Raw genomic sequence first — 12,929 nt, 5'->3', positions numbered from 1 at the left:
ATGTTATTATTACTTTATCATATGTTACTGTTTCAGTATATTTTAAAATTGTATTTATTCTTGGACAGCTATTTACTCTTCAGTTCCACATGATCAATTGATCAATTCAGTGCATCCTTAAAAAGTTTTTTAATTTGAATTTAATTTAAAGTCAAAATCTTGCTGAGCCCAAACTTTTTATTGGTGCTATACTTTTATTTTATTTTTTATTTATTTATTTTTTTATTGTTGAGCGCCATTATTTTTTTGCTTCTTAAAAGCATGAATTTTATTTGTTAAACTGGTTTTACAACATGTTTCTGACCGTTACACACCACAGGGTTACTGTTATGCAAAAATCCTACTGTTACTTTGTTTCATTTCACCAAAACTTGATATATTTCCCGAAACCACAATCACAGCAAAAAAAAAAAAACATTTTCCAGACTAAATAGCTGAATAAGAGACAGACGCTCATCCCAATGTGAGCTGAGTCAGTCCTTCCGTGTGCTGACTGTGGAATTTGTTGTCAGGCAGAGAAAGCTCTCTGCATGCCAAACCTAAACAAGATGCTGCCGTGGTTACAGGGAGGCGAAAAGAGGTTAAGTGTGAGATATGAGCAGGAGTGGGTGGACAGCAGATAATGTATGGCTGAATTGATGCATGGAAGCAGGCAGGCTGGGGTTTGTTTGTGTGACCAGTGCTGCGCTGTCCAGGTGCTACATCGTCTCCCGCTCGCTCAGCATAGCCAACAATTGCAACATGTTACTAGGTGACACCCCCAGATTTCCCACCACATTCTGATTGTGCTCGGCTGTGCACAGACACAGCTGGAAAAGAGTGCATGTGCAAGTGATGAACAACGTGCAGCATAAACCCAAGAGCTGGAACACTGGGGTCTGATTTGTTTTCTTGAATCACTTTTTTTCACCATGTGCTTTTATATGTTGAAAATTCAAGTCGGCCCCCATGGTTTCTAATTTACAAAAGAGAATTTAATATAGATAGAGGTTTATATTCATAGTGCTAATGGTTAGATCTGGTTGTATCTCATTTCTTGGGGGTTGAAAGGGGTTAAAGTGAAAGTGAACTCAAATGTGAAAATCCTGTCATCATCATTTTGGTCAAAACACATGATGTAAGTTTTCCGTGAAACACAATCGGAGTCCTGTTTGCTCTTTTCCAGACACTGAAAGCGGATGGTGACTACAACCGTCAAGCTCAAAAAATGACCTTATGAAGTAGTACAAACAGTTTTGGCAGATTTATTTATGTATCTCCTCCAAATATGAAGTTCAAGAAAATAATCTGATGACAGAGCTTGTGTTTTAAGTGTGTAGTGCTGTAATGTATTTTTTAAATATTTTAAAAATGGATTATTATAAAAAAATATATATTTATTTTAATAGTATAATAGAAACACTATAAATATGGAACATTTTACTTTAAGTTACTTTAAGTATACTGCCCATTCCTAAACATAGTATAGCTTTGATCATTAGTGATAATCCTCATATTTCTTTGTGATAAATCTGTGTTTATGTAGCATGTTTCTCTAGGGGAAGAGAAGTGTGAAATCGTTGGCTGTCTTCCCAAACAGGAACATGCTCTGAATCACGGCTGTCAGCTGTGGATAAGGTGTCAGAATGACTTGAGGACGTTTCCTCCTCAGTTCCAGCAGATGTTTGGTGGACTGAAAATGTTCACTGTTGTTACAGGGTTGGCCGGCTCCACTTTAACCGTCGTGTTATTCTGTCAGCCCTGCTTGTAAAATAACAACATTTATAGTGAAACTAGAGGAAATGCGTGCAAAGCTTTTAGAAAAAGGACTAAAGTCTTGGTCTGAGTCATGTTTTAGTTGGTTCCTGAGATTGCTTCCATTGGCACTCCCTGAATGTGGCCACAAACAGGCAAAGTTCAACTGCAAGCACTGTGCGGCATCATTCTAAATGACATTTACATGCTAAACGTCACACTGGTGTTTTTCTTTTTTCCCATGAAACCTTTCTGCAGACATTACAGTGCCTCAAACAGCAGGTTTTGTTTAGATTAGAGGCCTGAGGATGTATTTTCTTTTGACGTCTGAACACAGAACAGATGGGAAGAATTCTTCCCTGCTAAAACCTCTCTAATAACTACTGCAAAAAATTAAAACATGCTCATCTACGACTAGTCTTTCTCTAGCTACATTCTTGCTTTTATTGTCTCATTTTTTTAAATGCCTTATTTGTAATTCTGTTTCTCTCTATCAGGATTGGGTGACTGCCACGGACATCAGAGTGACCCTGAACAGATTAAACACTTTCGGAGATGAAGTTTTCAACGATCCCAAAGTTCTCAAATCCTACTACTACGCCATCTCTGACTTCGCTGTAGGAGGAAGGTACGTTTTCACCCTGTTGCTTCGCTCTCCAGCCAGCATAAATATGTCAGTTTATAGTTTAATGAAGCATTCACATGTTTTCCTTGTATTCAGACCATGGATATCAGCAGCTCCATCTGGAATGCTGGACATGTGACGCGAAATATGATTTTTTTTTCAGTGTGCAAACAAAAAAAACAAGAACCACCGCTTTAAAAGATTAGATCGTTGCAGTGTGAGCTTTCACGCTTTGAGCGAAATAGGTTGGTTGGGATGCACTGCTTCATTTCAAAATCTTTCTGCATAGGAAAACTCACTCTCTGTGAGAGCAAGCCTCTAGTTAATAGATAGTAGCACAAGAATTTCTTGTTTTAAACCAGCTTGTTCAATTCTATATGCAAAAAAGGACCAAAACAATGAATTCCTATGCAATTTATCTTAAGGTACAACAATTTAAGAATTACCTCTTTGCTTCCTGTCTGTGGAATCTATAAACTCTGACAGTGAGCTTTAGAGATGACGGCCGTATGAGGGATGATCAGAGCGCTGTCGAGCAAGTGTGAAACATCTCTAGGTGCAGGATTGCATGTCTTTTCACCTTAAACTGTTTGAAATGTGGAGCAGATTTCCATTACACAGCCCACATTCCCTACATTCCTGCCTGGGAGTGCTGGATTATAGAGCGCAGTGGAACTGGAATGGGGCGGGCAGAGAGTCTGGAAAGGGAACTGAACGAGACTGAGACTCATTTAAACCTGCTGCCTTATAGCCGTTGGGTTTCCTGTCCAGCTTCAACATCAGTGCTCACGGACAGCCGTATGTTCCTCAAGTGATCTGATCGACATACACGTAGCATCCTGGGAGTTTTATTGTATCCGTGATAAATATACAGTATATTAGTATTATGGAAAATGCACGTCCGATGAGTGCACATCCTCCAAGTTATGATTCTTCACGTCACCTTTTCCATGAGGCTTTGCCAAGGATCACCTGAGACAATGTGCAAGAGGTGGCTTTACCTGCACAAGCCCTCTTTTGTCCTGAGTCCTCTGTCAAGGTGTCTTTGTTGGTGAAAATGTTCGTTGCGTTCGTTCGTGTGCTCGCCATGACATGTGGAGTTGAGGACAAGTTTTTGTGCCTAAACTATGACACTGAATTGATTTTTGCAGTGAAGATTTAGAACTAGTTTCCAAGTTGCACTTTTAATTTATGCAAAAAAAAAACAAAAAGGGGAAAAAGCTAAGCCCACTTTAAAGAGAATTCTCGCAAAGTTGTGAAAAACAGAAATCAAAGTTAAAGCCACTGACACTTTTAATAAATGTTATACAGTTTATTAAGTGGGAGCAAATAGATGGTTCTAGAAAGTAACAGTAGCCAGTCGTTTGAGCATATTATTTAATCATTGACTTTTTCAATGCATATCTCAGAATTTATTCCATATTAGTTTGCCAAGCAGGAAATATATTATAAATAATATATAAATAATGTTAATATATAATTACATATACATAATGTTTAAAAAATTATATAATATTATGGAACTGTCAGGCTCAAACTGTTCTATTTTGTTGCAAATCGATTCAATTCTTCAGGCCGAAAGGCGGGGCACAAACTGAACGCCAAGCACAGCACTGCTTCTTGGATAACTCATGGGTATCACACATCAGACGCATCATGTATAGTTCAATACTGTAGTCTAAAACAGTTAATCTAATCACCAAACAGGCAAAAGTTCAATTCAAGAATGGAAGTAGCATCAATGAGTTAGAAGTTTTAAAAAAGAGAAGTGTGATCTATATTATTAAAGCTCTCTATATGAAATATACAGACTTTATACGAGGTACAGAGGCAAACGTTTTACTGAAAATGCACAATACACAATCTTCCAACATAGGCTGAAGTCATTATGTACGTTAACAATAATTTGGGACAAAATAATGTGATGTAATGGAAAACTATGTGAGGGGTGCTCTGTCGTGCCACCTGGCATCGGTCACTGTGCGTACACTCATAGAAAACATACTCGGAATTTGTGCTCTGCATTTAACCCATCCAAGTGCACACACACAGTAGTGAACACACATACACACACCCATTGTAAACTGTATTACTGCATATTCTCACCCGCTGTATCAAAGGATGGGCAGAATAAAGAAACCGACATCAGCTACTCAATCTCAAAACAAAGGTGCAGTGACGCTTCAGTGATAGGCTCAGCAAACATCATCAGAGCTCTGTGTTTGAACAGCTTTGCGGCACGTTTGTGTCTGCTTGGTTTGTGTTACGCACAACAACGGCAGGATGTGTACTCATACAGTAAGTGTGCCCTATCATTGTGTGGTGGCCCTTTTGCACCTGACCGGTCTGTTACCTTCTCCCTCACCACCCAGGTGCAAGTGTAACGGCCACGCCAGCGAGTGTGTGAAGAACGAGCGCAGCAAGCTGGTGTGTAACTGCAAACACAACACAGAGGGACCAAACTGCAACGTGTGCAAGCCCTTCTACAATGACCGTCCCTGGAGGAGAGCCACCTCTGATAACGCCAACGAGTGTCTGCGTAAGTTTGGTCTTATGTGTTTAGTCAACTCTTACTCAAAAAAAGACTAATTTTGCTTTCACTGGTTTTCTACATATAATGGAAAAATTCAAATTGTGATCATTTACTCACCATCATATCATTCCAAACCTTTATAAATAAAAATGACCCTTTTTATACTGCCAAGCTTCAGGAAAAGCATGACCTTCTATCTTGTAACTTGTAACAGATTTGTGCACTGTATTCCAAATATGTGCGTGTATTTACACTTTTGTTTAAAAATCTGTAAAAAAATTTTTAATAAATTCTTAGATTTATTTAGCTAGTATGATTTAAATTAATCAAAAATCAACAGTGAAGACATTTATAGTGTTAGAAAAAAAATCTACATTTAAAATAAATGCTGTTATTTTCAACTTCCCCTTAGATTTCATTCATACTCTGAACACTATTGAAGATATTTTAAATGAAATCTTAAACTGTTAAAATGTTATTCACTTCTATTTTTCTACCAGAGCTCTCGAATCTCATTTACACATGTTAAATTAAATGTTTTGTTTTTAGACGTGTCATACATCATTGTTGTCATTAACACACCATTAGTCCTCGGAAGTCATGTGACTGATTCAGCTCATTTAAAAAAATAAAAGATTATGAGATTATGTTCCTCAAAGTTTATGTATACATTTCAAACGAAGGCAATAATCATATGCTTTTAAGATATATTTGTCCTTTTGGGAGCCAGCATGGAAATCAGTTTATTTAACAATTGCGGAAAACAAAATCTTAAATCCTGACTAAGGTCATTTCTGCCAACTTTTGTATTTCAGAAAAAAAGAAAAAAAAAGAAATTAAATTTAGTAGCACAGAGTTGAAAAGACATATGGGGTAGAAAATAAGTTAAAAAAGAATTCCCACATTTTGGAGGTTAACTATCCATGTCCTCTCAGCATTCAGTGGAATAAGTAGGAAGATTCCAAATCCCAGCTGTTTGACCTCCGTCATGAGTACATGGAGAACTGCAGTCTTTCCACACAGACTAACCTCCTCCATAATGAGTCACTTGTTTTCTTAAACTAACGTTATATTATATAAAGAGGGGCTTTTGGGGTCCTCCCTCCCCTTCTTTGGATGCATACATGCAGGCACTTCCTGGAAATGCATGATTAATGTGCACATCTGATGTACAGCAGCCTGAGAGCTAGAGTTCTCACACCCACACAGCTCCTGCTCGTCCATCATCTTATTTCCACTTCTCTCTCATGAATGTGTCCACTAATGGCTGAGGCAGAAATCTTACTCGAAGTCCTGATGATTGCCGAACCACATCTGCGTAATTCAGTTCCAGATTGTTCAAGCATTTATTTCATGTACAAATGTGATCGTCTGCGTAATAGTCACATTAATGCCACCCCAGGGAATTTTTACGTCTAAGTTCTGACTGGAGGATGTGTCTCTGTTTCAGCTTGTGACTGTAATGGAAAGAGTGGTGAATGTTACTTCGATTCGGAGTTGTATCGTGCCACTGGTCATGGAGGGCACTGCCGCAACTGTGCCGACAATACGGATGGGCCGAACTGTGAGCGATGCTTGGACAACTACTACAGAGACTCCTCCGGCCAGCGCTGTCTCTCCTGCAGCTGCAACCCTGTTGGTATGTAACAGACCAGCCAGACTTTTGTTTTGTTCTTTAATCAAGGAGAAAAATTATGTGACGTGAGGGAACCAATAGGGTTTAATTTTTTAACGTTTTGTTTTGGTGTAAATTTGAACGTGCCCCTGGAGCTTGAGTTCCTAACCATTTGTTTTACTGGTTCTTCACCTACAGGTTCTCTCGGTACCCAGTGTGACATCACCGGCAGATGTAGCTGTAAGCCGGGAGTGATGGGCGATAAGTGTGACAGATGCCAGCCTGGTTATCACACAATGAGTGCGGCAGGCTGCAGGTAAAGCTGGCACGGCTTAAACCGCCAACCTGAAACACAATCTCACATTTTATGACTTTTTAAGGACCCCAGAAACTGTCTTTCTTTTCGAGAAGGTTATTTGCAGACCCATTAATCAGTGTTGTTAAAGTTGATTCCGTCTCCTTGACCTTCTTGCTCCCTCTTTCCCCTCTACAGTCGCTGCTCTTGTAATCTAGCCGGAAGCACGCAGGTGTGTGATGTCCAAACCGGACGCTGCCAATGTAAGGAAAATGTGGATGGATTCAACTGTGACAGGTCAGACTCCACACACAATGGCAACACCCCTGCTGTTAGTGTTGTCAATACTTGACTTGTTCACAAAGACAAATGTTGTAATTACTAAGATTGTTTAAATATGTGCTCAAATTAGAAACGAGTCATCAACAGAATTAACTTGAGCATCACGGTCCCAAAAGTCCAATAAAGATCATCCACTTTTCAGCTCCTGCTCAGTTATAAGGATTTTAAAAATGGGCGTCTGCCGTTTACACAGTTTTTCTAATGGAAAGTCCGTATGCGGGTGACACACAGAGGCTCTGAGGCCATGTGTGTGTCTGAGAAACTGAATTAGGACTCTCAGTGTCAGATGGAAGAGAAAATAGCTCAGGGATGGCCAGGTTTCCCAGCTGAGAGCCCTCAGCCAGACCATGTAGGGCCTCCAGACTTGCAGTCACCAAAGTTGAACGACCCTGGTGTTCTGCCTGTTTGACTGTTGATGGGCTATCTCTACATGTTTCATTATGTGTTTGTAATTTACTGATTCATTTTTCTAAAATAAAATACACAAAACGTTTTGAAAGGAGTCTTTTAACACTCACCAAAGCTGTGTTTATTTAATAATACAGTAAAATATTATTACAAATTCAAATAAAATATTGTAAAACATTTTTATAATGTATTTTGAAATATAATTGATTCTTTTGATGACAAAGCTGAATTTTCTGCAGTATTCAGAAATCTTTCCAGTATGCTGGTTTAGTGCTCAAATATTTATTTTAGTTATCAGTTTTGTCCCGCGTAATACTTTAGTAGAAACCATGGTATATGTATTTGTCAGGATTATTTGATGAATGGAATGGAATGTTCGAGAGAACAGAATTTATTTGAAATCAAAATCTTTTGTTATATTATACATGTCTTTACAGTTACTTTTCAATTTAATGTGCTCTTGCTAAATAAAAGTAATAAATTCTTAAAAAAAAACAAAAAAAACTTACTGTCCACAAATTTTTGTATGGTAGTGCGGAAGAAACATTGCAATAAAGTACAGTAATTGCAACAATTCAGTGTTGTAATCAACTCATTTGTCTATTTGGATTAATTCAGCTGATTAATCAGGATATGATGGGTTTTTTTTTTCATTGATTGGCACCCTTAATTTAAACATTCAGTGCATCCCAAATATTTGCCATTTCCGTTATGGTTTTTACATAATCCCAGCTCTCCAACCTTCTTTTGCCTTGCACTTTGCACAAAAACAAACAAACATTTCACTCCACCTTTTGTGACAATGTTTTATACACAGACGTATGAATGGTGCTTGTGAAAAATGTTACATAAAATCTAAATTATGGTTAAAATCTCAATTATAAGTGTCATTGTTATTACTATGACAATAATTAAAATAAATATCATTATAATAATTAAAATAATATTTCATAATAAAATAAATTATTATTTTGAAAATGTATTTCTCAGCCACATACGTGTTTATGGTGGTTTTGAAAGATGTAAAGAGAGAAATAAATAAAACTGCAGTAATAATTGTATTTACATGGGACAAGAAGTAATTAAAATTATTAAAATGTCCCTGAACTTTACAAATCAATTTATCAGCCATCCTGTCTCATTACAAATAAACTCTTGCCTCTTTCTCTCAGGTGTAAACTGGGCTACTTTAATCTGGACCCCCAGAATCCTCAGGGATGTACTCCATGCTTCTGCTTCCAGCATTCCACTGTGTGTGAAAGTGCTGATGGCTACAGCATACACAAAGTTACCTCCACCTTCGACAGGGGTAAGTATCCAAACAGTAGGGTCAACATTCTGTTTATACTAATTCCTAAAGTTATACTAGTGCCAATGCAAAATCGGCCACAGTTACAAAGGATTGTGATAAGGAGAAAGAATAATATTCGTAATGTGTGTCACTGAATAGATGAAGAGGGCTGGAGGGGACAGAAGAGAGACGGCTCTAGTGTTCCTGTGCAGTGGTCACCCACCACTCAAGAGATCTCACTCATCTCAGAAGACTACATCCCCATCTACTTTCTTGCTCCAGGTATAATAGGAGACATGGTTTCCTCTTTATGATAAAGAGACAGAAGATTTCATGAATAAGACTGGTCTAATCATCTGGGATTTTTTTTTCGTTCGTTTTTGTTACTGTAGAGAAGTTTCTTGGTGATCAGCTGCTGAGCTATGGTCAGAACCTTACGCTGAACTTCAGGATTCAGCGACATGATGCACGACTCTCAGCGGAGGACGTTGTGCTGGAGGGGGCCGGCCATCGGGTTGCTGTGCCACTTATTGCCCAGGGCAATTCCTACCCAGGAGAGGAGACACAAACCTTCGTGTTTAGGTGAGGTCTTTGAGCTCATGTTTAGTAAAACTAGGGCTGGTCAAATTAATAAAAACAAATGTTATCAAGATTTACATATTCAAGTACATAAGAATACAACAAAAACACTTATAATGTGAAATAGTATTACAATTTAAAATAACTGTTTTCCATTTTTTATTATATTTTGATGTATTATTCCTGTAATGGCAAAGCTGAATTTTCAGCATTATTCAGTAATATTTTATTTAAAAAAAAAAAGAATTCTTCTATGAATATTAAGTTCATGCTGTAAATTGCACGTCAAATTCATCATAATAAGGTGACATTTATTGCATGCATTGTTCCATAAAAATAAAATATATTTCGAATTCATAGTCATCTCACTCTACTAGTTGATTTATACATATGGTTAGCTTATCTGATGTACTCCTAATGTTAAACATCATCTCTTTTCTCATTTAGACTCCATGACACAACTGACTATCCTTGGAGACCCACCATAAAACACGCCGACTTCCAGAAACTTCTGCACAATCTGACTTCGGTTATGATTCGTGGAACCTACAGTGCAAGTAGTACGTCTACTAATTCACTAATTCACAAAGCTGTGTTTTTAGACATTCTTTTAAGACAAAATAGAAAGGACAAAATGAAAATGACTGTTGCAAGACTCTTAAGGTCATTTTAACTGATACTTGAACTAACTTAATAATGTTTCTGCTGTAGGTGCCGGTTATTTAGACAACGTGTCCCTTGTGACTGCCCGCCGTGACGCTGGAACTCCTGCTCGTTGGGTTGAGAGGTGTACGTGTCCTAAGGGTTACGTGGGGCAGCACTGTGAGCAGTGCGATCTGGGATTTAGGAGGAGCCAACCTGAGCTGGGCCGCTTTAGCAGTTGTGAATCCTGCGACTGCAACGGACACAGTGACAGTTGCGACCCTGTGACAGGTTCGTCATCACAACTGACTTATTTGTATTTCTTTGGCATAGTTTTGATATTTAATTTACTTATCTGCTCTCAGGAGACTGGATCTTGATTTCACTATTTATTATCTGAATGTGGGCATTACGGAAGGTCATGTGCTCTAAATGCATGCAATATGAAAGCCACTGAAATCAAATTTATTTTAGATAATATCTGTACTTTGTTTTTTACCCATAAAGGTCTTAAAAGACTTTTGAGCAATACGAAAATTACATTTTAAGATTCAAGCCAAAACAGAGTTGTGCAAATACATATTTCTGGATTTTTCTAAATATGCAATGGTTACTCAAAATTCCCTCTATACATGCTACTTCTTCCTTTGTGTTTATAAAATGTTGCCATCTTGTGGTGATATATGGTATTACATGGTACCTTTGTCTCAAATTTGCAGGATTGTGTAACTGCCAGCACAACACCACCGGCATGAGCTGCGAGAGGTGTAAGGACGGGTTCTACGGTGACTCCACGGTCGGCTCTCCTTCAGACTGTGAACCCTGTCCCTGCCCTGCAGGTGCCACGTGTGCCGTGATGCCCAGGACCAGAGAGGTGGTCTGTACAAACTGCCCAATTGGAACCACAGGTACAGGCTCTGAGCATTCAGTCTGTTTGGAGATTCAATATAGTAAATAATATAGCACATGATCTCCACCTTTAACTGTCTCCAGGTAAGAGATGTGAATTATGTGATGATGGCTTCTTCGGGGACCCTCTTGGTTCAAATGGGCCAGTCAGGGCGTGCCGTGCCTGCAGCTGCAACAACAACATCGACCCCAATGCTGTAGGCAACTGTAACCGAGAGACAGGCGAATGCCTCAAGTGCATCTACAACACAGCCGGAGTCTTCTGTGACCGTTGCAAAGAGGGTTTCTACGGCAATGCCCGTGCCGCAAATGTATCAGACAAATGCAAATGTGAGTGTTTATTTCTTATATTTTTTTTTATTACATTTTAAATGGTTTATTTCATGATACTTCCTTATAGAGGTATAAAAAACAGGCCATGCAAGCTTAAAGGAAGTATATATATATATATATATACACCGTATTTTCCGGACTATAAGTCGCACTTTTTTTCATAGTTTGGCTGGTGCTGCGACTTATAGTCAGGTGCGACTTACTTATCAAAATTAATTTGACATGAACCGAGAGAAATGAACCAAGAAAAAACATTACCGTCTACAGCCCCAAGAGGGCGCGGCTGTGGACGGTAATGTTTTCTATTGTTTCTTGGTTCTAAATAAATGCGACTTATAGTCCAGTGCGACTTATATATGTTTTTTTTTTTTTTCTCATTGTGGCGTATTTTTGGACTGATGTGACTTATAGTCCGGAAAATACGGTGTGTGTGTGTGTGTGTGTGTGTGTGTATATATATATATATATATATATATATACACACATACATACATACATACATACATACAAACATACACTACCATTCAAAATAACAAAAGTTATTTAGCAAGGATGCATTAAATTGGCAATGAAGACAATTTATTACGTTACAAATGATTTTGAAATAAATTCTGTTCTGCTGAACTAGTCAAAGAGTTTTTGAAAACTGATAATAATTAGAAAAGCACCAAATCAATATTAGAATGATTTCTGAAGGATCATGTGACACTGAAGTCTAGAGTAATAGCCGTTGAAAATTCAGCTTTGCCATCTTAAAATAGAAACGTAATTTAAATATAATAATATTTCCCAGTTTTACTGTATTTTTAACAAACAAAAAACACATTTGTTTTCGAAACCTTTCTTTTTCCACCTCTGCAGCGTGTTCGTGCTCTCCGTACGGTACAGTGGACAGGAAGACGACCTGCTCTCAGGTGACGGGTCAGTGTCAGTGTCTTCCCCATGTCATTGACAGAGACTGCAGTGCGTGTGAGCCTGGTTTCTACAACCTTCAGAGCGGCAAGGGCTGTGAACGGTATTTGATTTATATCTCTCTCTCTCATTCTTAATGATATAGTATCGACAGAACTGCAAGTTTTTAAAACGAATCCTTCAATTTGTTTCCCCAGATGCAACTGTGACCCTATCGGCTCCACAAACGGTCAGTGTGATATCGTTAGAGGCCAATGCGAGTGTCAGCCAGGGGTCACAGGTCAACACTGTGAGCGCTGTGAGGTCAACTTCTTTGGATTCAGTTCGTCAGGTTGCAAACGTACGGTGTCCTGCTCTTTTGCCTTTCTACAGCAGTTCTGCTAAATGCAAAATTGCTTTAGAATTGATCTTGTATATTAGATTTGTTCCATTTACCATTGGTTTGGTTTTGCAGCTTGTGACTGTGACCCAGAAGGCTCAGAGTCTGCACAGTGTAAGGAAAGCGGGCGTTGTCAGTGTCGCCAAGGCTTCGTGGGAGCTCGCTGCGACATGTGTGAGGAGAACTACTTCTACAACCGCTCCACACCAGGTTGTCAGCAGTGTCCCAGCTGTTACAGCCTGGTCAGAGACAAGGTAGGAGAATCATCTCATGAACACCGGACTTTCTGTTTCATAACAGAGCAGATAACTTCTTATACCTCTGATTTTTCT

The 12,929-nt window shown here is 38.6% G+C and overlaps 1 protein-coding gene across 1 annotated transcript in view; it reads left to right on the top strand.

Annotated features, from left to right (window-relative positions):
• lamc1 (laminin, gamma 1) overlaps nt 1–12,929 on the top strand; it is a 56,738-nt gene that overhangs the window by 38,219 nt on the left and 5,590 nt on the right. Inside the window, exons 3-17 of the mRNA XM_059563453.1 lie at nt 2,232–2,362; nt 4,732–4,898; nt 6,343–6,531; nt 6,706–6,823; nt 7,001–7,099; nt 8,725–8,861; nt 9,003–9,125; nt 9,236–9,425; nt 9,870–9,982; nt 10,134–10,355; nt 10,784–10,972; nt 11,058–11,303; nt 12,168–12,321; nt 12,416–12,558; nt 12,673–12,851. Coding sequence (XP_059419436.1) covers nt 2,232–2,362; nt 4,732–4,898; nt 6,343–6,531; nt 6,706–6,823; nt 7,001–7,099; nt 8,725–8,861; nt 9,003–9,125; nt 9,236–9,425; nt 9,870–9,982; nt 10,134–10,355; nt 10,784–10,972; nt 11,058–11,303; nt 12,168–12,321; nt 12,416–12,558; nt 12,673–12,851 — 2,400 coding nt within the window. The remainder of the gene's footprint in view (nt 1–2,231; nt 2,363–4,731; nt 4,899–6,342; nt 6,532–6,705; nt 6,824–7,000; nt 7,100–8,724; nt 8,862–9,002; nt 9,126–9,235; nt 9,426–9,869; nt 9,983–10,133; nt 10,356–10,783; nt 10,973–11,057; nt 11,304–12,167; nt 12,322–12,415; nt 12,559–12,672; nt 12,852–12,929) is intronic.

The sequence above is a fragment of the Carassius carassius genome, chromosome 12, assembly GCF_963082965.1.
Source record: "Carassius carassius chromosome 12, fCarCar2.1, whole genome shotgun sequence".
NCBI lineage: Eukaryota > Metazoa > Chordata > Actinopteri > Cypriniformes > Cyprinidae > Carassius > Carassius carassius.
The sequence above is the reverse complement of the archived record's forward strand: the minus strand, read 5'-3'. Positions and strand labels throughout refer to the sequence as shown.